Genomic DNA, 25,819 nt, shown 5'->3' with positions numbered 1-25,819 from the left:
GTACGAATAAGTCGTGCGCTTGGTGGTAAACGACACGCCCACCCATAATAGTCGCAGTGCATCTAGTATATAACCAGAAATAGAGACGACATTCGATGAATTGGTGGATTTATCAGGCAAATGAGCCTTATATCACTTTTAAATATCAACTCTCGTTTGCACAGAAATCACAAATTAGAAGCTCAAATAGTACAGTGCCAACAACTGACCTGTGTGTAAGTCTCCGAGTATTCCAAAAATATTGTATATTTATTGTAATAAAGATAATATCTTTAACTATGGGGGGCTGTGCCATTCGGTGGCATGGGAAAAACAGGAAAACATACATATATATATATAAACAGTAAACGGAATCACATTTCATCGGTAATTAAGCATTAAATATGTAATTTTTAAATTTTCGTCCATTAGAGCAAAGCTCAAGTTAAACTGATCGATTTGAAGTGAAACAATTGACGACACCCGTGAAAAATCAGTTCTATTTCATTGTTGTTAGAGATGTGTTCATGAATGTTTCTTTCCCGAGTTCCATAACAAATACATCAGATAACTATGAGCTTATTTTACGGTAAGAGAGTATATTTTATTTCTAAGTGTCGTATTCTAGAACGCTACTCAATGCTCAAGTCATTGAGTAGAGTTCTGGAATACGACCCTAAAAGACAACTGTTTAAATATCGTGCAATGAATTTCATTTCGCCTTAAGAGTTCGATACTACCTCATTTCGAATTCAAATTTTTCCCGTAATCAATCGGTTCTATTGCGCGTGTCGAGTGGCAGGGACACCGGCTTTACTTCAAAATTTATTTTTTTACAAACGAATATTAAAGCCTTTTGAAAAACTAATTGGTACATGTAAAGTACCTATTGAATGCATCGGTTTTCTTCTAAAATTTTGAGGTAAGTTTGTGATTTTTTTTTCTGTCGTGAAAATGTTTAATAATCGTGTATTCACACGTATATATTTTTTCCTTTCGTTGTTATCCGGAATCAACCAAAGCCATTTGCGGTTGTATCGACTCACAAAAGTTATGCCGACATATCTACCATGTCATTTGAATAAATAGAATACTACGAAATACATGCCGCGGCCTGCCACAGCGTTCTTGTAATGAACGTGTAATAGCTGTGGAAATGATACAAAATAACTTTTGACCAGTCTTTATAAGCCACAGGAGTCTAAATTACCTCTGTACTATTAAGTTAAAATTGTTAATGTCCAGTTTAAGTGTCGACGAGTGCCGCAATCATAAGAGTGCGGATAAAAAGTCCGCCAGTTATGAAGCCATTTCTGCGTTCGCTTGTTTTATTTACTTTTATTTTATTTACTGGAGCAACGTGCCCGTACTGAGCTCACGAGAATTAAGAGTTAGGGTGGCATTACGAAACTGGGTATAACTTGGGGCGGATTATAGGCAAACTAACGTGCTGCAAAGTAACGTACGCCGCAACTGTTTTTATAACACTCATAAGGCGGCGACTGACCGCATAATTTTGGGGTATCGTAAAGGTGGGTACTGACTGGCGCTACGGGGCGTAATGTACCATTGGCATCGAGTATGATACGTTACGCCGCGTACTAAAATTCGAGTCACACGTTCGTTTCGAACTCTTGGCTCGCCCGTGCTCCAGATTCGTTGCCGTATAATTTTCTCGATGATCCTGGTTCCATAAACAGGCTCTTCTCTATATTTGTCTACGAAATACATAGTTTTCTCTTCGTCCCACTCCATCTTTTTAACAACAAATAATCACAACCAATAAAAGACCCAAAATACCTAAAATCAAGGCTTGTGCTACGTGCGCCCGTGACGACTCGGCTGCGACGTAACGACTAAAGCGCGTAACACTCAAAGCTTTCGCTAAAAAACCGACAGAGGGGTGGAGCACTCGCGCCTTGTTTTCCCATACTGACTGCACGAACCCTCGCTGTGTAACACGTTACATTACGCCCCGTAACGCCAGTCAGTGCCCACCTTAACGTTCGCGGCGAGCATGTTGCGTTACGGCTTAGCTGATTGACTGGTGTCCTCGTTTCTCTGCGCTCGGTCGTCTCCCGCATTCGCAGTCGAAATGTTGGATGACGTAGTCGTGCTTGAGAAGGATCCCATAAAATTGTAATTTCCTTATAAATATCAATAAATAAAACAGTTTTTTCCAACATTTTGAGGACGGTTTTTTTTAATTAAAAGTTATAAGTATGTAAGAGACAAGACACTCATAAAGACTTTAAATACAATACTAACTAGAACCATATTACTGTAATAATCTGTTGTTTACTAAAGCATTCATTGTTATGGGTTTCTTTTTATATTGTTACGTAAGTTTCATTCCTTTTGTGTAAGCACCGTCAAATAGCTCGAAATTGCTAGTTATATGCATCACAGTAGTCTAGACGTTGTTGCTTTGTGCAACTGCTTCTAGAAGTAATTTTCGTCCTAGCCCGACTTGTTAGATTTGGATGCTCGCCATTTTGTGAAATGAAAATAAAATATTTGGTTTGTTCTTGCATCCAAAAAATCTCTATCCATCATCTGGTTGTATTTCGCTCCTCCACACACTAACTGAAGTGTCTGTAATTTTTTTTTATGTATTGGGACGAACAAGTCGGGCGCCTGGTGTTAAGCGACAGGCCTGTCCATAGCAGTTGCACTGCCACTAGAGCTGTCAATCGCAAAGATCTGAGGGCCTCTGCCACTACACCGGAGATTTATTTATCTCTTTCACAAAACTTGAAATTTTCGGTGCTATTTAAATAATCATAAGTAAATGGGTCTGTGAAGTTGAAATGTGTTTTAAATTGTGGAACCTCTCCCGTTATAAACTAGAGCAAAAATCGTTAATCTTTTATTGTCACCTCGTTACAATAAAATAACTCCTACAGCACGTGTAGAATTATTTTCAATAAATTACCAAAGTAAATCAAATCGTGTTACAAGGACATACTTTTAAGTCGCTATTGACAAAATGGCTTCTGAAACATTGTTTCTATAGCAATATAGAGTATTTGTTATTTGCAAATACTCATTTACATTATAATTTAAAAAAGCGATTACATGTACAGACCAAAACACGAAACTCTATTAACATTTACATATCTGCTTGCGTGCTGAATACAATATATGTAATTTTACTTAAGACGTGTATAATTACTGTATTCTGATAAATAAACGTATTCTATTCTACAGAATGTAGTATAAAACTACGGACTATCTCTCTCATTATACGTTTTCTAGGAAACGTCCTTACTTTTCCTGATTCCTGAAAGAGTTCCAACTAATATTTACTTTAATACTAGTGTCTAAATTACTTAAATTTGCTGTTATTAGCTGTTTCCCGCACTTTGACAGTTTACTCACTTTTCATGTCTAATCTCCCGACCTTGGCATATTCTATCGTACTGATATCTCCGAATTGTGTTATTCGTTTTTCCAATGCTAATTATGTACTATTTCATCAATTTCACTTTATAAACATATTTATTTCGTATTTAATATTTTTATATGTTGACATTGATTGACAGATATGTTACCCCTCTACAATCTATTCTTCCATAAATTATCCTATGAATTACTCTTTGATATGCAATTTTAGCATTAGAAGCGTTTCCGCTTCTGGCTGCACACATTTTGGCACCTCATTTCAAATTCAAAATTGGCTATTCGAACTTCGATGCTCTCTTTCGCTCTATCAAACGCTCGTGATTCTTGTACCGACCTTGAAGGCATCTGGTCTTCGCTAGATGTAAATATACGAAGTATCACCTTTTCGAAGCCCTACACCTGGCTTTACTTCCACCGCGCTTACGCGCCTGTCTGATGACCAGTTCCTCGATTGCCTCACGCTAAGCCTGATCTTCACGTTTACGTACCTCCTACCTGGAATGTGTGCCTCACCTTCACCAAGTGAGTTTGGAGCGGCAGGAGTAACTGAAGCCGACGCTCAAGATGAATTAGAACTCCACCTCTGAGCACAAAGTGATATAATCCACTGCTGCACTACCACCGCTATCCAGCTTTCAACCTCGCTGCTCTTCGGTTCTGCACCTCTATTCTCAGTTACCAAGAGTTGAGAGCAGAGGCCTCTAACCCCGTGTCTCCATCTTCTCATATCTTCGTCTTCACCTTCACACAAACTGCCTCCGTGGCCGAACGGTTACCATACCGGACTGCCACGCTGAGATCCCAGGTTCGATTCCCGGGCCGGGAGAATTTTTTTTTTTTTAAATAATAATAACGCACACACTCAACATAGCCCCACACTAGGGAAACCCTGTGTCGCGGGTGCCATGGACACACACATAGACAACCACAAATTACACCCAAACTCACGAGAGAAATAAATGTAGGCCATACAAATATTTCTTCCCCGGGTTCGATTCCCGGGCGTTCTGCGTGGCAGTCCGGTATGGTAACCGTTCGGCCACGGAGGCAGTTACTTAAGTTAGTTAAAGAATTCAAATTCAAATTCAAAATAATCTTTATTTTATAGGTAAGCATTATTACACTTGAAATTGTCACAATGGTTAAACTGTACCGCTCATTCGTAAGGCAGATTCCCGTGAGAAGAATGAGCAAGAAACTCTAGGGGTTGCTCTTTGTAAATAACATTTACAATATTTTTTTACTTTTATTTGAAACATCAGAGATTGAGACTACCTCCACGAGCTAAACGGGTTACTACCACGGATAACGGAAATATTTGTATGGTCTACATTTATTTATCTCGTGAGTTTGGGTGTAATTTGTAGTTGTCTATGTGTGTGTCCATGGCACCCGCGACACAGGGTTTCCCCTGTGCGGGGCTATGTTGAGTGTGTGCGTTATTTATTTATTTAGTAGAGGCACTGAAAACTACAACAATAAATACAATTTTCGTACTTATATCTTACATGTTTGTTCTCGCATTACATCGACCTACATCCTAAACCATCAGGCAATATGTCGTTACTTATTTGTGTCAGAGCTCACTCCGGCAATGTGAGGCATGGAACCCGCGGGACACGGGGGAATTGATTTCAACGCCGGCGGGGAAAATGGACAAGACCTGCAAAATACGGTGTAAAACCCGCTTTCGTAGGTACTGTACCGCCCTACCTATTTCTTACCTCAAAATGGCACTCTTTAAATGGACAGCACGAGTAACATATCGCACACTCAATTATAAAAATTAAATGACTATGTCCGACAAGTACTTGTTGGGAAACTGACTAAATAGATTTACGTGGCACTGCTATAAATGTCATTTGTCAACTGCCTCCGTGGCCGAACGGTTACCATGCCGGACTGCCACATAGAGGTCCCAGGTTCGATTCCCGTGCCGGGAGAAATATTTGTATGAACTACATTTATTTATCTCGTGAGTTTGAGTGTAATTTGTGGTTGTCTATGTGTGTGTCCATGGCACCCGCGATATAGGGTTTTCCCTAGAGCGTGGCTATGTTGAGTGTGTGTGTTGTTATTATTTGACTGGTGCGAAATATGACAACTATTTGATATGAAAAACGTTATATATTTTAATTTACCGACTTAAAAAAGGAGCTTCTCATTTCGACTATTTTTTTTATATACGTACGCGATAACTCATTAAATAATTTGTTAACTGATTTTGATGATTCTTTTTTTTTTGTTGGAAAGAGGGTACTTCACTATTGGTCCCATTTAAATTTGAGGGAAATATCAACCTCTGCGGGTGGCAAACTAGGGGATGAATCCGATTTCGTGCACTTAAGGCAATCGATTTCTATAAAACTTGGCAAACAGATATATGTAATTCCATGAACTGTTGAGGTCTTTTTTTTTTAAGTGACATCGTATATTTTTTAACATTTATAACATGGATATACGGTTTATATCTATTAAAATGAAACAATGTTTAGAACAGACGTCCTATAATCGCATAAAAATATCTTCCATATTAGGTTTATACATTGATTATCAAAATTAGGACTGAGCTGTAAGCTACTACCGGGGTCACGGTAGTAGCTTACAGATCAAAGACGGAATGGTGGAAAATAAACAGCTATTAGATATGATGGTTAGCTGCGAGTGTATTGAATCGCTATCAGAACGTGATGGGAAGTTGGATATGACGGGCTTATTAACAAAATACCACACAAGTTTACCAAAGGCGCCATTAAATAAGTTTACCCTGAGCTAGGCAGTAACGCTTTTGGGTGTAAGGATTCTGGTAGGATTTCTGACCAGATATTAGAGGGTGAATTATCTGCCGCGGGTACAGAAAACAAGAGAGAAACTACCGCACTGAACTTCCCAAAAACTTGAGTAAGGAAAATCTACAATTAAAAGTTTAAGAGATGATTGGCAATTACACCGAGAAGAACCTTTATGAAGAGATAAAAATTACACATACAACCACCCGAATGCCTTTTCCATTGCCACTGTCCGTCGCCATTTTTATTTTTTAGTCGATCTTACTTGTGTCCATTCAATAACTATTTTCCTTAAAACGTTCTTCATAAATAGCCGAAAATTCTACGTTACGTACATTAATTGCTAATGCTAAAATGTTACTTGTCTAAATCCGTCGCTTTATTGTGGAGAGTGCGATAGATCCCCTGTAACCAAGCTCAGTTTGAGGCTGTAAAGCAAGCTTAGAATGAGCTGCTGTCCCCATTTCTTCTACAAATATGTTTACTAGTGGTGTACATCTATATGTCTGTAAAACTCGCTTTGATATCTACCACCATGCATTTTTACTGCACTGCTGTATTCTATATTCAAGGCCAAGGATTGCCAGCGCAGCCATTGGAGACTTCGCACCCTTAGTGTAATAAGGCCACATCTGAACAATCACACTGTTCAAGAGAGAGGTTTAAAGATTTTACGAACGATATTGTAGCCATTTGTTAGGAGGTTCGTATGACTAGGGGTCAACCTTCTGGTCGTCTTCTAAATTGACGTTAGCACCACTAACTTTTGATTAAATTTACACCGACGTTCGAGTAGAACAGAAAGATAAAGCAGGGCATGCATTACGGGATGTCTTGTGTGGTGTTGTATGAATATTCCAAACAAAACAAATCACTCACAAACGGGTTCCTTCAATAAGGAAATTTTAATCAAACCCCAGAACGCTTTACATAATATCTTTACAATATTATTGTTCATCGCTGATAGGTACACTCCTTTATTTACATTACGGTATTTAGGTACTACTTAATACTACTATAAGTCTAATAAGACGACAACTTTTCTGTTAAATAAGACAGTTATAAAAGTTCACAATTATAAACAGTTGTGCCTTTTTTGTGTTATTTGTGAAGTAATAATTTTAATTGAACTGCATAACAAGAGCATAATTCCGTCCATTACTAAGTAAAATCCTTGGATATTACTTTCTTTAACTTAACAAACGTTAAAATAATATGGCTTTTTAATTGCAGAAAATCTCATTATTGATGTCAGTTGTGCTTTTTGAGCTTACTGCATATCCAACGATTACTGAGATATATTTCTATAAAAAATTAGTTACATAGCCCTTTTTATCCTAACACCCAATATGTATACAACTCGACTTATGTCACTTGGTGACGGCCGCAGCGGCAGTGACCCTCAGATGTTTGCGATTTAAAGTTCTAGCTGCAGTGCAACTGTTATGGACAGGCGTGTCGCTTACCACCAGGCACACGACTTGTTCTTTCCATCATTTGGTATCCAAAAAAAAAATGAGGCTATTAGCGCAAAAGTTGTGTACCCTACATTTAACTTTTTTTCTACATTATTACTTTTATTATAGTAAAAAAAGAATTGAAAAATTGAATTTAGAGTAAGATGTATTAAGAAAATTATTATCTTATTTTCCATCCGCTGGAGTTCCTCAATGTATTCAATACCATAAAAATAATATTACTGTTTGACTTCAGACTCCGTAACGTGGTAGAGTAGCCATTTTTCCACTCGCTTTGAGTTATTTTCATTCCACCAAGGGTGAGATGATTTGTGACGCCTCCGCACTCGGAGGAAAGTTTAGATTATGATGCCCTGATAAATGATGATTTTAATGTTAGGACATGTTAGGACACAATGTTGTCATCTCATCTTTTTCATCGCCCCCGTGTCATGTCATTTTTATCACAATACGTTTGCTACGTAATTTTGATGCTTGAGATAGCTAATTTCCTATATTTTTCTTAATATGAATAACTGCATTTACAATTTTTTTTAAAAAAACGATTTCGTGAGCCGGGAATCGAATATAAAACTATGAAGGTAAAAAATAAACACTCATCATTTTATTATACTAAAGAAATCCATTAAATTTAATATATGTATAACCTTTTGGATTCATTAGATATTTTAATTTTATGTAAACCTATTGAAAAATAATATAAACATAATATACATTTTTACCAATAAACTTTCAAATACTATACTATATTATATTTATATTATTTTATAAAGTATGTTAAGAAAAATAAAAGAATGTTTCCTTTAAGTTTACTACTGCCTTACCTATTTCTAACGGCAAGCAGTAATGTTAAAATTACTTACTGCGTTCCAGTTTTGAAGGGTACATATATGAGACTTATCAACTTATGTCTCAGGGTGACAGACGCAGTAGCACTGCAACTGCTATAGACAGGCGAGTCGCTTAGCACCAGGCGCACGACTTGTTGGGACGATCAAGTCAAATGGTATCATTAAAAACAATAACAAGATTATCTATCTTAAGTACTTTAGGTAGTCGTAGTAGACCCTTTCAAGTCCCATTGATGTTATCCACCCTGTATAATATAACAATTATGCTATGTATATTCCTTCTTAATGAATTAATTCAATATTCCACATGTAACATTACACGTGACGAGGTATTGCACTTCTGTACAAATTGTTTACCAATGAAAACAATACATCTGTACAATGGGCATTCAAGTCATTAACTACTAGTTGGGAAAGTTACTGACTGAGATACAATAGACAAGACTTAATTATTATTGGGTAATATAATTTGTAATTATTTAGGTTTCAAATAAAAGCGGCTTTTGTAATAAAGACGCCTATTCGAATTAATGATTACGAACGATAAAGACTTTATTATTTTTGTGTTTTAAATTTAAAGGTTACATTAGACGTCTGCATACTAATTATACTAATTTGCAATAGCGCCTGGCCGTGCCTTTATATTTCTCTACGGCTGACTAAATTATGTACGCTTCAAGTCTCTGAACAATTGAATAATACTAATACATCGCACCCTTTTGGTGTGATATACATAACTGTCTCCCGGGTCCCGTGTTCGATTCCCGTACCGCGAGAAATATGTATGTGTATGGCCTACATTTATTTCTCTCATCAGTTTGTGTTGTCTATGTGTGTATCCATGGCACCCACGATACAGGGTTTCTCTATTGCAGGGCTATTTAAAAAAAATTAAAAAATATGCCACGTCTCCAAAATAATAATTTTTCAGGAGAAAGTTTTAAATATAGGAATTGAGTCGATTAATTAGTATTTTATAAATCTTAAACGGTAAATAATGTTACAAATATGCAATAATTTCGGTGTTTGTTTTTGATAGAGCTACGTAAAGAATGTAGAAGTTCATTTTAATTCATAATTAAAATAGCATTCACATTCAAAGTTTGTTTATTATTATCACACTTTTTTATCGCGACGGGCAGCATAGAATGTAGTAAATTACTTTAAAAACTATAGTTATTTTATGTGTAGAATAAGTTAACCAGTGAAATGAAGTGCACTAGTACCTTGTGTGCTAATCAGTGTTGTACTTAAGTGTCGCTAAGACGTCTTTTTAATGGGAACAGAAGTTTTTGTTAAAGTAAGTGGTTATTGTTTGTCTCCGGCTTTACTACGGTAAATTTTCACGCCTCGCAACTGTTCTGTAGTAAATATATAAGTGACGGCACGAGCATGTCGTGTGGCTGGTGGTAAGCTATATGCCTCTTCATAACTGCAGCGGCACTGCCACTGCGCACGTCACCTTGAGACATAAGTTGACAAGCCCCATGTGCCTGTAATTTCACCAGCTAGACACACGTGCTACCGTGTGTCTACCGACAAGTACTTGCCATGTGAAGCCTGAAATCAGCATTTAATTTAAAATTGTTTTATTATAAATGTTGTATGTTTTGTATTGAAGAATAATTTTTTTTTATTTTATTTATTATTACGTACAAGGGTACCTACCACATGAATTAATATACCACTCCACCTGGTGAGGTTGTCCCAGTTTTCCGAGTTAAGGAACTGAGGACATTAACATTTATTACTCCATATTCTGTGATAAATCTCAGTTATGTATTTTCTTTTAAGTACCAAGGAAAAGGTGGCAACATTTTAATATCCGTTGCGATGTGAAAGCCATTTCCATAATTCCCTCTGGGTAATTAATTCGCATACGAAACCCAATACCTTCTTAACGTAAAATTGTAGAATTGGGAGGACACGATTTGAAAATGAAAAAATAAAAACTGAATGAAACCAATGTGTATAAATTCTCGTTTATAAATGACTAATGAAGTATTTTAGTAGCAGTAGCACCTTACCTGTTTCTGCTGCCAATGTGGGCATTACTGCATTTCGATTTTGAAGGGTATGGGTGCGTGTGACATTACAGGCACGTGGGACTTTTCGTCTGTGGCTCATGTCTCAGGCGGACGCAGTGATAGTGCCTCTCTGCGATTTAAGGCTCTGAGTAGCACTGCAACAATTATGGACAGGCGTGTAGCTTATCATCAGGCGCACGACTTTTTGGTCCCGTCACTTGAAAATATTTCATTATCATATTGTTCCCAAAAATATCCATTCAATATTATTTTTTTTCAAATTGTATTTTCCCAATTCTGCAATTTTGAGTTACGACATTATTCGGTTTCATGTGCGGATTGGCTAACCTAAACTGTAACCTAAACTAAAGAGCGGCGTCGCTTCTGAATAAAGAGGGCTATGCTATTCGCATACATCACTCTTATACACCCGCTCTTCTTCTGGGAGAAAAATACTGGTCAAAAATATCGGAAATTCACTTGTATGGCGGCCATCTTGGAAAATGGCGGAATTAAAATTTTTAAGAGCCTCCGCACACTATCGGATGTCAAATTTCAGTCGAATTGGAGCACTTTTACTTCGTTTTTGAGTCCGCCATCTTGAAATTTTTTTTTACCTGTAGTTGGCTCGTACTATTCTGTACGACATTTGTTTGAGCGCTTCTCATCTATCTCCAATACTCGCAGAGATGTAGACCTCGGAACATAGTGGACTGTTGAACATGTATGAGAGCCATATTGGAAAATGGCGAAATCAAGAACTTGATTCCAAAATCTCTAAGGCGACGTGTACTTTTATGACTTTACTTTTTTTTATGATGTAACTGCTTCCGTGTTTTAACGGTTACCAAGCCGACCTGCAACGCAGAGGTCCCAGGTTCGATTGGCCGAGAGAAATATTTGTATAGCCTACATTTAATTATCTCGTGAGTTTGGGTGTAATTTGTGGTTGGCTATGCGTGTGTCCATGGAACCGGCGATACTGGGTTTCCCTATTGCTGGGCTATGTTGATAGTGTGCGTTGTTATTATAAAATAATAAAAAGTGACGGGATCTCGTGCACCTCGTGGTAAGCGACACGCCTGTCCGTAATAGTTACAGTGCGAATCTGAGCTATTTAATTGCAAAGATCTTGACTGCGCCCGTCACACTGAAACAAAGTTGACCAGCTTATGTGTGTAATTTCTAAGTTAGTACTTTCACAAATGAAGGCGTTATGTCGAAGGAGGTTCATAACCCTTACTTTCTTTAGAAGAAACCCGTGTTCGGCGGTGGCATGTATTGAAGATGTTGTTGTGAATCAATACATCGTAAGGATGCACGTTTGAGAAAATTGACAGTATTTAAATTAAACACGCATTTGTCAACAACTTGCATTAGTTGAGTGTATTGGTAAACATGGTTACAACTTTTCCCAGTAATCTACCATTATCTATATAGATAGGTATAATGGATATAGAAACCACAGGCAGATGAGATTTGTTACCTCTATGGTGCAATGACAATAGTGTCCTTTAGATCCTTGTGCGATTAAAGCTCTTGAGTGGCACTCCAACTGATATGGGTAGGCGTGTCGCTTACCATCAGACGCACGCCTCTTTCGTCCCGTTGCTTGATATCGAAAAAAAAAACCTTTTCTTATGCCATTATGCGAGTACCTATATTCTGTAAGGGTCTTCCATTACTGGCGTGTGGATTTTGACAGTTCATAGCAGCCATGTTGTTGATCCTGCTTTTGTCATATCGGATTTTAATTACTAAAAATTTATTATCAAAATGGGTGTTTTACTGTGGCAACGAGGTGCTACAACAGAACATCCAGAACCGAATTAAAAAGTTCATTTCCCACATTGGTCCTATTGAGACTTGAACCCGGGACGACCTCAGTACAAACCGCTGGGCCATCGAGGTCGTCCTTCTATCTTTGTATATATAAATTTAGGTTTGAACTATAGTTTTGCAGTTAAGCAGAAATTAACGAAAGCAGGGGCAGAAATTAACGCTTTAGGTCAACCCTTATGCCTGATTTACAATAAGTCCTTAAGCTCGGGTGTCTTTCCCGCTGATTAGAAGGTTGCAAGAGTAGTTCTAATCCACAAAAATGTTAATCCGGAACTTGTGTCAAATTACAGACCTATTTCAATATTGTGTACGTTTGCCAAAGTATTCGGAAAATTGCTTTATCCTTATCTAAATCAGCATTTCAAGCAGCCTCTAAGTGACCACCAACACGGATTCGTGAAGTCAAGGTCATCCAACATTAATATTGTTGCTTATCATGACTATCTCGTAAATGTTGTGGATGCAGGCCGCCAAGTGGATGTGGATTTAGACGGATTTCTTCAAAGCTTTTTATAGGGTCCGTCATGACATTCTGATTGGCAAGCTGACGCAATATGGTGCCTGTGGCGAGTTGCTGGATTGGTTTAAATCATACTTTTGCAATCGCCAACAACACGTGGTTTTAAAAGGCTACAAACAGGGATCATTCTCCGTCCGTCATCCGTCCGAAACAATTACTGTCTAATAATTAATAATCGACCAAATTAAAAGATGCATGGTGCGAATGAAGCTTCATATTTGACATTGTTTTTTAATACTTGACAATAATTGTTTCGGTCGGACGGAGAGTGGGAGCAGACCCCCCGATGTGGAGTTTCCACATAAGTTGACTCGGTATACTACGGAACAGTTTTCTACCAACCCTGTATGTTTCTCTGCTATAGAAGGTTTCTGGAGATAGTATGTGTCATAGTCCACCACATTTATATATTTCACCATTACAAAGTAAATGGTGACTGTATTATGAATTTAAATCGTTGTAAATTGTTTAGCTATCGTCTTTTGTTTATCATGGAAAGTTATTCTACACATCTGTGTAAATGTATCCCTAGACTGACCTCCCTTTTCCTGGCGAAGTGTCGGTTATTGCGAGCAGAGCTTTTATATCAGTGGTTATAGTGTTATACCTTTATTTCAATGTTTGTTAGAATAGTCAAATTAAGTCTTCAGATTTTATAACAAGGTGTACTAATAAAGTACCGCTGTTCAAAGCTTGCTGCCTGACCTTTTACACCTACAACCCTTGAATAACTAACCTAAACCTCTCTTAGGTGGTGAAATACTATTCTTGTTACTCAGTCTGAATGTACAACTGTGCATATGCACTCGCAATGTTTATGAAATCTGTCGTCTGCATACAAAATACATTCTCGTTTACTGTATAATATATGTCCGTATGTACAGTCCATACATATGTTACTTCCGCGCTCCATGTTATTTTATTTATAAGAGAAATGCGTCTACATTTATAAAATTATTTTGAAAATATCCACGCTACTGTTAAATGTGTGGCGCTTTCGTGTTTTGTGTAGTTGACAAAGAAAGAATGAATTAGTTATGTCATACACTATGTAATGACGGCCCAGAACTTAGTCGTGTCGTAAATTGCAAGTATTAACGTACGCAGGACAAATTGTAAAATGGACCATCATTTGAATAGCATACCATAAAACATTTGGATCACAACCATGCAAAAACCTCAACAAATTTTCCTTCTTTCGGCCAACATTAGTCTAAAGCTTATTTAAAGACTCCTAGATCGACTACGGCAATTCATGTCCACGAGGAAGATTCAGAAAGCGGAACAAAGGCAGATGGCTCAAAAATTGCACTCAGTTTATTTTTTGAATCTGGTGGCTCTAAAGTAACCACATATGATGTATATTTGTTAGAGACTGACGGGGCTTACGTCACGAAATCACGCCATTTCTCTCTGTTGTTGTTCTCTGGTACATTCATGCAAGCGGCCGCGGAGTTTATTAGACCAATCTATCGCATGGGTGACCTTCTGTGCGGTCTAGTGCCTTCTACTCTTGTACGACAAGATGCTTTGAGGAGTTAATATCCCTTCTTGAGACATTACTTAAGAATTTCAGTATACGTTTTTATACCAGTACAAACATACGCTGCGTGAAGCAGAGTTCTTGCAACATAGAGACATCTGTATGAATTTCTGTCTACGATATTCAATCATTCTTCTCCAGCAACACATTTCCCGAGCGTCTATATTCTTCTGAATTTCACTTAGCGTGTCCATGTCCTGGTATATTGATTGCTAATAAAGTTTAATACTTTTCTTGCGCAATGTTAAGGCATTCCACATTTTACATTCAAGTATTCCTATCTCGCTAACAATCGTTAACTTGTGTAATGTCAGTGTAATGTACATTACAGTAAATAAAACACACTTCCTCAAACAAAAGGAAATAACCTCGAGACAACGGCCTCACGTACGATAACATGCCCGAGACAAAACAACAGAACTTTTCATTAAATCGTCTTGTGTTCGCATGCCAGGTCTTTACCTGATCTCAAAGAGAATTCTGTCGAATATGGTCATCAGGGTCAGTAAATTAATTTCCTAGGCAGAGTTAGTTTATTTCTTATCTCGATCACTACCCACAAAACCCGGAGCCAATTCAAAAAAGTTTTTTCCTTAATTGTTTTAGCAGTTATCGTATCCGAGATCTTCTCATATTCTAGCTCATGTTCTGGTACCTTGACCTATTAATCGTTGGCCACCGCAGTCGTTACATTTTTTGTTTTGTTTTAAACCGTGAAATCATTAAATCACCTCGTTATTTCGATCATGCCAGTTGACATGCAAGCAAGCGATTAACAATGGCAGCGACTAAACAGTAGCAATTTGATGAGATTTAGTTAATACGCTTTGTCGTCAGCAACTTCTAATTTGCAAATCTTTATCCACCATTTTTATTTACAATGGATTTTAGTATCACGTGAGTTATTTATCCAGTATTTACACAAATGATTATCATCCATCATTCATGTGATCAAGCTGAAGCTATCTTCAGATCTGTGTGTTCGATTTTCGATATCTCAATTAACAACAAGTACTTATATTAATGGTCTAAGTTAGTTGTCGGTTTCCATCATAACGTCTCAAGTATTAAAATTGTAGGGCGATTCTGAATTGTGACGTCATCAAAGTGACTATTAAATATTTCCGTTTCTTAACGCAAATTTCTGAACGCTTGTAACGTAGGACTAGAGAGCCCATCGTCAGTCCTGGGATAAATTGCAAAAACCTATTAGTTCATAACACAAATCGGGCTATCACCATGTAATCAATTTGCACCGATTCCTGCAAAAGTTGAAACAAAGGCTCCTTGCAATAAGTCACAGTAATTAGCGATATGCACCGAGGTGCGCGGGCGCACGTGTCAACGGCCGCAGGTGTGCTCGTGTCATTGGCCAATGCCTGCCATTGTTCTGCATCTCCCCCACAAGCCCGCCTTCACACCCGCGCACTGACTTCATACACCCTGATTAAAATTACCTTTGAAGTCATTAAATGCTTTGAGTGGCACTGCAAGGTGAGATGCGTCTATTTTTAAAGATGATATGTTGACGTTGAAAACAGTTCTCAGTGTTCGTTGAATGCATAACCGTATATCATAGCTTCCTGTTTTTATTATATATAAGTGTGAAGTGTAGTTTAACGCCTAGAACGATAATTAGGATCACTATTGTCATATACGTTTATCTCTAATTGAATAATAATGGATTAATCATTTCAACGAGAGAAAATGTTTTCTCAGACGGAGGACATTAATTGTGACTGTCAATATAACGCAGAAAAAACTTGCTATTGAAATAGTTTTAGTTAATTAACATGTTAATAAACGAGTCTGACCATATTGCGTGATCGTACGCGTGGTAAACATACAATTAGAGCAAATAAATAATTTAGAATTTTGCCCATACCATATAATGTCAATCGTAAATTTTTGTTGCGATGGCGGTTGGTCAACAGAAAAGTTTGACAATGTCAATTATTATGGATTGCCATGGCTAAGATGTCTAAGTGGATTTCATAGAACTAAATGCAATAATACTAATAGTTGGACATCACCGCGATGTGACGGTCACCGCTCTCCCATATTAGAGCATTACCCTGATTTACGACATTCCCCGTCGACCCCCGTATGTCTCGGATACCGCACGCAACTATCGATCGATTCGCGAATAGTCCCCCAAAAACATTCCTCGTATTTGAACAATGTGATATATTGAGATCGAAATGGAAAATTCTGGCTACGGAAAGTAATTTGTCGGGGTGTCAGTCACACTCCCAAGTCAATTGTAACTCTCTAAGGTAAAGCTTTGTGTCAATGTCAAATGGTAAAGATATTTTAGGAAATTTAAGAACACGGCTTGCTCGCAACCGGTATATTGTGGGGTTGGTTGCAAACGAACCGTGGCTCAACTACTTTTGCGTCACTTCCGGTGTGCAACAATCGTTATTTACGATTATTACGTGTAGCCTGGTATAATGCCGACTTACAACTTGTACAAGGTGTAACGTAAAGGTCATAATTTGCTTCTGCTACTGATTGTGATCATAATAACATTACTCTAGTAAGAAGAAGTCTGAAAACCTGTAATTTGGTTTTCTCTACAAATCTCCAATTAATCAAACGTTTGTTTATGAGATTTTTTTACTAAAGTAATTGTACAGGGTGAATTAACTTCATCTCAACGAAATATCACCTATATAAATGTGATGTTTTTTTTTAAATCGAAGTAGCTCTAAACGAATTTAGCTGTTAATAAATCTTATTTAACGTTACGTTAAAATGTTGCTATTAAAAAATGTTTTACTTTTCCACGAAATAGACAGGAAAAGTCTAGCACGAAATTGAGGTAGACTTTACCTGGAAATGTTACTAATATTCTAAGAATCCTGAGATACGGGATTTTATTTTAATACCCTTTATTACTTACTTCGCACTCTTATGGAGATTAAATTGTGAAAAATTTAGGGTGTAGACACACAAACTGCATTCCAACGGATACTGCGCGCTGGCTGCATAAAAAATGCGGACTGACAATGCAGCTGGTGTGCCTGCACACTTTGGACCTTGCACATTGTGCACACTGATGATTAGCACTTAGATTTGATACAGAAACTAAACTTATATTGCGATTTTGTTGAATTAAACAAGATATTGATGGAGGTGATATTGCAACAAGCTCGGTGATGGCAGCAACAAGCACAATGGTAGCAGCAATTTTAAGTAATAAATTTAATCATGTTGTGATTGATTCAGTTAAGAAGTTTAATAATGTTATGATTGATTCAATTAATAACTCTCCAATATTCGCTTGATTCAGTATTTTTCTTTTCAGTGAATCTTAATGACACGAATGCCAAATGTATCATAAAAAAACTTCTTTGTATGGCTAAGTCTGAAACACTTGGAAATCAAAGAACTATTTTTGTGAATTGATTTCCAATTCTTATAGTTCTTTCTCCCTAAGGCCAAGATATTTTTACACCAAACCCGCTAACACGGTTTGGAATTCTATATGAATGTGTTCAGGTTTCAGAGTAATGATAGCAATTTTTCATTTATTATTTATTTTTATCATTAGGCATTCAGACTACAGCCTGTAATGGTTTCACCAGTCTATAAATATATGCTAACTTGTCTATGGCCATGGTTTTCACAGGAATTATAACAAAGTATAATGCCAATCGCCTTTATTGCAATGGTAACATGTATTCTGCCGTCGTAACGAAAAAAAGGCATAACTATGTGTAATTTATATGACAGTTGTGCCCTTTTTCGTTCCGAGGGCAGTATTATGTATTTTCACCAAAATAATCAAGTTCGGTGTCTAAAAATCAACCTTATTACCAAGAGTTTGAAGTGCTCTTTGGATCTAACTGAAATTTATCTAAAACAATTTGGAATTGCGGCTTTAGTATCATCGAGTTTCGGCCGATTTTTGTCAAATGCTCTGATATTTTTTAACATACGCTCTGATCATTTTAAGGCTGACTGTGCGTTATTATTTTTGATATAGCTGAATCTACGCATTTTGTACCATATACATCGCCATTTTTTGAAGTTAAATCGAACCAGTGAACAGTTTGAACAATCTCTTTTGATGTTTATTGGCATTCTCATCGAATAACACGTAGTACAAGATAGAATTGAGGTATAATAGCGCGGTTATAAAACGCGTTAACCGGGAGCGTAATGGAAATAGTAAATTGACCAATCACATGCGCCGACGACGCTATGCGTGCGCGCGCACCTGTAATTGAACGTGTTCCGCGGATCGTGACTGAAGGAAAGAGTGCATTTTTTCCGCTAGTGTACGCAAAGACATCTGGTGTCTATTCCAGTTCGCATGATGCGTTTTATTGCTGCAGATTGCATATTTTACGTCAAACTAATATTCTTCTTTTACTTCAATATATTATTATTAAAAATACCTGTCTGCTGTGGAGCTGTTGCAGGAGATGGTAAATATTATATATGGTGCTTTACAAAGGAAAAAATGAACATTAATGTGAGTAAGACGAAAGTAAAGGTTTTTAAAGAGAGTTAGATATGACGGGTTGCACTATATTGATTGACGGAAAGAAAGTGGAACAAGTGGAAGAGTTTGTGTATTTGGGTTGCATGTTTACATGTGATGTAAGATATGAAAGTCACATTGAAAGGAGAGTGAACACAGGGAATCAGGTGAATTGTGCGTTGCATGCCTTTATGGGCAGCCGGGAAGTGTTTAAATAGGCACTGGTTCCTACACTTAAGCATGGTAGTGAATGTTGGGTTTGGCTGAAGAAGTACGAAAGTAGAATTAATGCAGTAGAAATGACAGCTTTGTGAAATATGGCTGGCAAATTGAGGCCATCCTAAAGAAGGGCCAGGTTAAGAGTACTCTTCACCGACGAGCGTGTATGAAAGCACTGACGCGTGTTGATGAGGCGAAAGACGTGTAGTAGGACCGTAGCAAGTGGAAGACTGTTGTCTCTGCATACCCCAATGGGGAAAAGGCGCGAAGTAAATGTACATATGTCCTGTCTGTAAGAAAGGAAAATAATTAAATTGTTTAGCCTCTGAAGATTCTTAACTTAAACGCAGATGAGAGTTATATAAAACCGGGCAACACATAAAACCATGGCGTCTATTTAGGGAGGATTGTATGGATCAGCGAGCAATCTAGCTGTCGTAACTCGGACTCCTTTGTCCTGATCGCAATCTCCATAAACCAGCTAAACACCTAGCCGAGATTCCCCTCACGAGGTTCCCCACAGCAGGCGGGGTGAAGAGGCGCGAGGGAGGCAACCGCCTCCTTTAGTTACCCGGGAGTTAAAGTGCCTTATGATTTCGCAACTCCGTTCGCAGACGACTTAGGTGATCGCACTCTTTTATTAATCCATAAAACCCGACTTCGAGGCTGTAAATGTTGACATCAAATGGATTAATTATTTAGATTATTCCTTGTTTTTTTTGCAAATGTTTAAAATGCATTAAAACGTTTTTGTTGCGATGAACGAGGCGAGGTACCGCGCTACGGTAATGGCCATTTTATCTTTGTTTCGCAACTGCTTTGACAACCTTCAGCTTTTGGTCTTAAGGGATTAATATCGAGTTAGACCTGTTGTAGACGAGTTGCGCAGTTGGTTTTTTGCAGTTTAGGGTCAGATAAACAATATTTAACCTAACTTTTATATTATGGCACGAATGTCAAGATTGTAGCAAGTGGCAAGCTGCAGTCTCTGCCTTCCCCGATGGGAAAAGGGCGTGAAGTGTATGTTATGTATCTATGTGGTTAATAAGTTTTCTTTGAAATATCAGGTACGAATTCTTTTTCTATGACGGGATCCGTCCTATCTTAATGGATTATTCATGAGTCTTGTTAATCGACCGTATATTTCTTTATCTGCCGATTTAAACCAACTGACAAATGCAGTTAAGACCCGTTACCAACTTTCCGAATGGTAATGCCACACGTTTAGAATGTAAGAGAAATAATCTTTAAATGAGAAAGGAAACTGAAGTTCACATAAACGAATAGAAAAAAAATTGTATTGTGCATTTTTTTTAATTTCGATTTTTTTCTATAAAGATTGAATGTAAGATTTATACTAAATTGATATTAAATGAACTAGTATTTATTTATTTGAATATTATATATTTGTTCCGCTAAATGTGTGTTCCGCCGGCGTGTTTACTTTGGCACGTTATTATTATTATAAACAATTTGTGTAATGAAACATAGTGCTTATGTTGGCAACGTTTGTCGACAGGTCTGCCATCATCACGGCGAGAGAGCGAGTTCAAGAAGCCGTCTCACGCCCCGCAAAATGGACGAGTACACCATCGCCCCTATACTTACAACAAGGTACAATAAAACTACTCGTAATATAATACTATTAAGTTGTACTAACCTAACCTAAAGAAGAGAAGCCGTGGTAGCCTAATGGTTGTGACCTACCGCTGTCAAGCAGAGACCGTGAGTTCGAATCAGGGCTCGCACCTCTGACTTTCTAAGATTACGTTGGAAATTTCGAACTTTTTCGTAACAGCTCCATGTGAAAGAGTTCGTCTAGGGAAATTCTGCCACCTTACCTATTTCTGTCTCTAAGCAGGAATATGAGTTTTATTGCGTTCCGCTTTTATAGGTACATGGAACTCGTCAACTTATGCCTCAGAGTGGACGGGCGCAGTGGCAATACCCCTCAGATCTTTGCGGCATTGTAACTGTTATGGACAGGCGTGTAGCTTACTATCAGGCGCACGACTTGTTCGCCCCGTCACTTGATGTTGTAAAACACGCCTCGATGGCCCAACGGTTTGCACTATGGTGACTGAAGAGGTCCCGGTAGAAAAGGAAATAAACTTTTCTAAATTGGTTCTGTGAGGCGCCCCAGAGTGAATTTCGTTGCTCTGATACGAGTACCAGACCATTGTGTGGTTGTCGTCCATAATATTATTGTTTCTTTTTCACCTTGCTCCTTTCTTCGCTGTTTTCTCTTACCGTCAGAGCCTTTTTAATAAAGACGCTTTTTACGCGCCATTAAAAACCGTTTGCGTAAAACAGACCTTAAAACAACTAATTATGTACAGAGTTACTTGCCGTATTAAAATAATGTGAAAAGTCAACTTTGTTATGCAATTTCTAATTCCACATAATTGCTAACTGTACACTGTCGATGTATTGTTTTGATTTGACGTGACAGACATTGTCATTGTCTCAGCTTTGTTTTTGTTATGAAACAATAACACGTTTTAAAGCCATAACCTGTAAGTCTTCTTCGTAATATGTAACCGCTTTGTATATCTCTTTAGTGCTATTCAAACTGAAGTAAAGGTAGAGAGAACAGAAGTGTGAACAATTTTCCTTTAAAACATAAAATTTTAACTTTAAGATCTTACAATAAGGCTGCCTTTCCACCAGAGATATGCGACGTAGAGAGGCGGTGTGCGAGGAAAAATTCCACCAATAGTTTTACTTCATTTTCCTAGCTTAGCGCAGCTCTTTTCCACCGGAAAGGGTTAATGGAGCTAAGTACATACAAAATAGCTAGAGATATGTGCGAGGAATGTGTGCGAGAGATGTGTGCGAAGAATGTGTGCGAGGGATGCGGGCGAGGAATGTGTACAGAACGGTGTAGGAAACTAGAGCTACTGAAAGTATGACACTAATTGACACTGACATATCGCCATCGCTCACCACACCATACCGTACCCCGCCCGCGTGTAGCTGAAACGAGTTCGCAAAGCATCGTCGCACAGCTTTAGTGGAAAACGTCACACACCGTTTCACAGCCCCGCTCATTATCTCGTACATCTCTGGTGGAAAGGCAACCTTAATCGAGAAACGCGTCTCGCGACGCCCCGACGCCATCCAACAAGATACGGAAATAAAGTCGTAGTGCTGACCAGTGTTGTTGCTGATACACTTTTTTACACATCAATCAAGGGTACAGATGGTGGTATTTTTTTTACTTTAACATCAGCGGATTCTGACGCAGATGCTGATTTCATCTATTTAAAAACCAATCGTGAAAAATGTACAGGCTTTTATAGAATCTACTATTTAATATACTAATATAGATCGAGTTCGGAATTCCGAAATCCGTAAACGAACCGAGAGGTCCAGGATAGGAGATCGGATAGCGAGTTTAAAATGGAGCTGGGCGGGACATGTTGCGAGACGTTGTGAACACAGGTGGAGTAAGGCGCTAACCAAATGGTGGTCAAGAAACGCGAGACGTCCTGTAGCGAGATGGGTGAATAACATTGTCAAAGTTGCGGGCAGTATGTAGATGGGTGTGATTAGCACAGGATTGTGGTCGATGGCACAAACTATGGGAGGCCTACTCCCGACAGTGGGTGAAGTCCGGCTGTGGATGATGATTGAATCTACATGATACAGCTTTATTAGTCTTTATGCTTTTGCAAATTTAAAACGATCATTGATTAAAATATGTGCCAAAATAAAATATTGTAATTTTGTACAATGTTTTTTTTTCACAACAGTTTTTTAAACCTCGTAACTGGCGTTTTTTATTAACAGCGATCTTACAACAGAAGCGTACCCTTTGCCGCTTGAATGGACTTTATGAAGACGACTGTCAAGAACAACCAGTTAATTTCTGTTTCTCGTTTTAATATACTGTTTAATTTGTCGATAATAAAAGAGTTTCCTTATAGAACTCGTAGCTGATTTGCAAAAACGTTTAGTTCGTATATGAATTTTTATTTTTTTAGAATTTTTATTGCGTTATTTTATCCCTTGTAATATTAATGAACAAAATATAAGTTACAATTGTGACGAAAATGCTTTTACATTTAATTCTATAAGGAATCGAACTGTCCAAATAAGTTTTTTTTTTTCGATATCGATAGTTACGTCGATTTCAAGGTAAAATTCAGTAAAAGCGAAATCGACTAATGAGGATAATTAAAATTGTGTGTTTTGGTTGGAAAAGGATTATAGTGTCATTGTATGGTCAGACTTTTTTCAAAATGCAGTTTTATAATGAAGCACACATGCACACTTTACAAATTTTTGTTATCGTAGATGTTTTTCCCAAAGAAACAAAAATAGAAATAGAAAACTCCTTTTTGAAAAAAAATGGGACTTGTGAGTTTTACCTTTTAACCATCAATATATAATAATAATAATAATTTTACTAACACTCGGGAATTATTAATTTATGTCTCAGGGTGACGGGCATAGTGGCAGTGTCCCCCCAGTTCTTTGTGATTTAAAGCACTGAGTGGCACTGCAACTGTTATGGACAGACCTGTCGCTTACGACCAGTCGTTACTAGACGGCGGCATTGCTGCCGGAGGTACCTAGTTATTCATGAAAAAAAAAAACTAATCTAGACGAACTTTTTCACAATTTCTACTGCTACGAAATGGGCGCAGGAACATTTCAATTTAATACCACTCACCGTTCCTCCTTCTAGATAATCTAGAACATTCCATACTTTTGTTATTGATTTAACTTTCAATGCATACGGCTATGTATATAGCAATGCAACACATTTGTGTTCCTACATCATTATAAGACCTATTCAAGGCTAAAGTGAATCAGCATTTACTACACAAAAGCCAAACTCAGGCGAGACTAACCAAGCGTTTGTTAGATTAAGGTGATGTGAGACCCTTAATAGACGTTTTAACATAATTCGACCACACGGTTAATGAGTTGTTCGAAAGTTTAAAAAAAACTAATAATTTTTTTTTATTTATAAATGAAAGCAGAAGGTACCGACAATGAAGTATGGGGTCCGATCACAAAATACAACAAATTTTTCACTTTTTTTACTACGATCAGGTTCGGGAAAATCAGTCTTATTGGATTGTTATTAGAGATATTTCAACTATCATCTTCTTATCGTATCGATGGCATACACTGTAATGCTTGCCATCATGGTGAAAGAATTTGTCAATCAGCGTATGATACTCGCTGATTGTGGACGTACAGAAAACACGGCCTGCGGAGACGGTCCTTGCACTCCAAGAGAATGTTAGCTCATTTAATTTCTAAAAGTTTAAATTTGTTTAAATATCGTGTAATGTATTTAAGGCACACCTCACCGTGTCTTCACATGCTTCAAACTACGCAACCACGATACCATTTCGCCTTAAAACAATCTCTCGTAGAATTTTTGGGTCCTGAACAAACTTTTAAGTATTTACTTTTGCCAGGAATGGAAAAATATCAAAACATAAGAAGGATATGAAAGCTAACTCAGCATGTCGATATCACCAATGAACTAATGTTCGCCAACTTAATTTTTGGACCTGCTCTGTTTTTATTTTGCTTTTTGTGTTTTTTTTCACAACCTTGGTTTTTTTCGAATTTTGTTTTTTGTTTCTTTATTTTTTTCGAGGAGCATAATATTAGTAATAAATATAGCTGTTTACAAAAATAACAGCAAATTACCAAAAAATAAAGTTGGCGTTATTTGTTTAATAAAGGTATCGATGTAGTCGGTCAATACGTCTAGTCAGGTGTTCAAACTTTTCCTTATTAAAAATAATTGCTCAAAATTTCTAAAGATTGTTGTAGAATAAAAAAACTATACGTGAAATAAACTCAGTAGTTAACAAACACAATTTCATACGGTCTGTTCACGAAACTTTATGAATTTTTAACTAACACTAGGTTGGCACGACTCTTTGTTTAACTTTTACTCCGGTTCTTACCGGTTCATACTGGATATGCTGTTATTTTTCTTCCTCAATTTTACTAAAATCTGAAAGTTCAAGGAGGAGTAGATTTTGTAGCCTAATATTATTTTTATACTCGAGAACCACGGTCATATTTGCTGCAGAAGTACATTTAATATCAAGTATTGAATGAAGCATGAGTTTACAAACCCGATAGTCGCTATTAAATTTTAATTCTCTAAGGTTTATTATTGTCGTAAAAATATTTTGTTGTAAAACGTTGTTGTAAAAAAAAATTAGATATTTGGTAGCCACTATCAACTCTGGAAATTCATGATATACACAATACAGAACTTCCGACAGCTGTGCGACACTAAGGGAAAGTCAAATATAAATATGTAAATAAATTAGTATGCCACGAAGACTTCATTTTATTTAAAAAAAAAATTAAAAAATTTTTTTAGGGACGCCGTGTGTCTAGGTCTTGAGTCGGATTTAAAAGATTCTTGCCTCATCTGGGAATCGAACCAACCAAATGTAAAAAAATCTGTATTTTTCCTCTACCGATTGAAACTGTCAACTAAAAAGATTAATTCCTTATATGTAAGTAACATAACATCGTAAATTAATGGAACACCATGAAATTTAGCATTTAAGTTTAGAAAAATAAATTAGGTGTAATTTGTTTCACTGTAAACGCACGACGCAATTGCAAATTAGAAACTAATAAAAGGAAAACGATAACAAAAAGAATATGAAAACAAAAAGGAA

General features: G+C 37.3%; 1 protein-coding gene across 1 annotated transcript in view; it reads left to right on the top strand.

Moving 5' to 3' along the window:
• Window positions 1-25,819, top strand: part of LOC113238078 (AF4/FMR2 family member 4-like) — a 147,653-nt gene that overhangs the window by 35,448 nt on the left and 86,386 nt on the right. Inside the window, exon 4 of the mRNA XM_026474803.1 lies at window positions 20,665-20,759. Coding sequence (XP_026330588.1) covers window positions 20,665-20,759 — 95 coding nt within the window. The remainder of the gene's footprint in view (window positions 1-20,664; window positions 20,760-25,819) is intronic.

The sequence above is a fragment of the Hyposmocoma kahamanoa genome, unplaced genomic scaffold, assembly GCF_003589595.1.
Source record: "Hyposmocoma kahamanoa isolate Upper Pololo Valley unplaced genomic scaffold, ASM358959v1 103, whole genome shotgun sequence".
Classification (NCBI taxonomy): Eukaryota; Metazoa; Arthropoda; class Insecta; order Lepidoptera; family Cosmopterigidae; genus Hyposmocoma; species Hyposmocoma kahamanoa.
The sequence above is the reverse complement of the archived record's forward strand: the minus strand, read 5'-3'. Positions and strand labels throughout refer to the sequence as shown.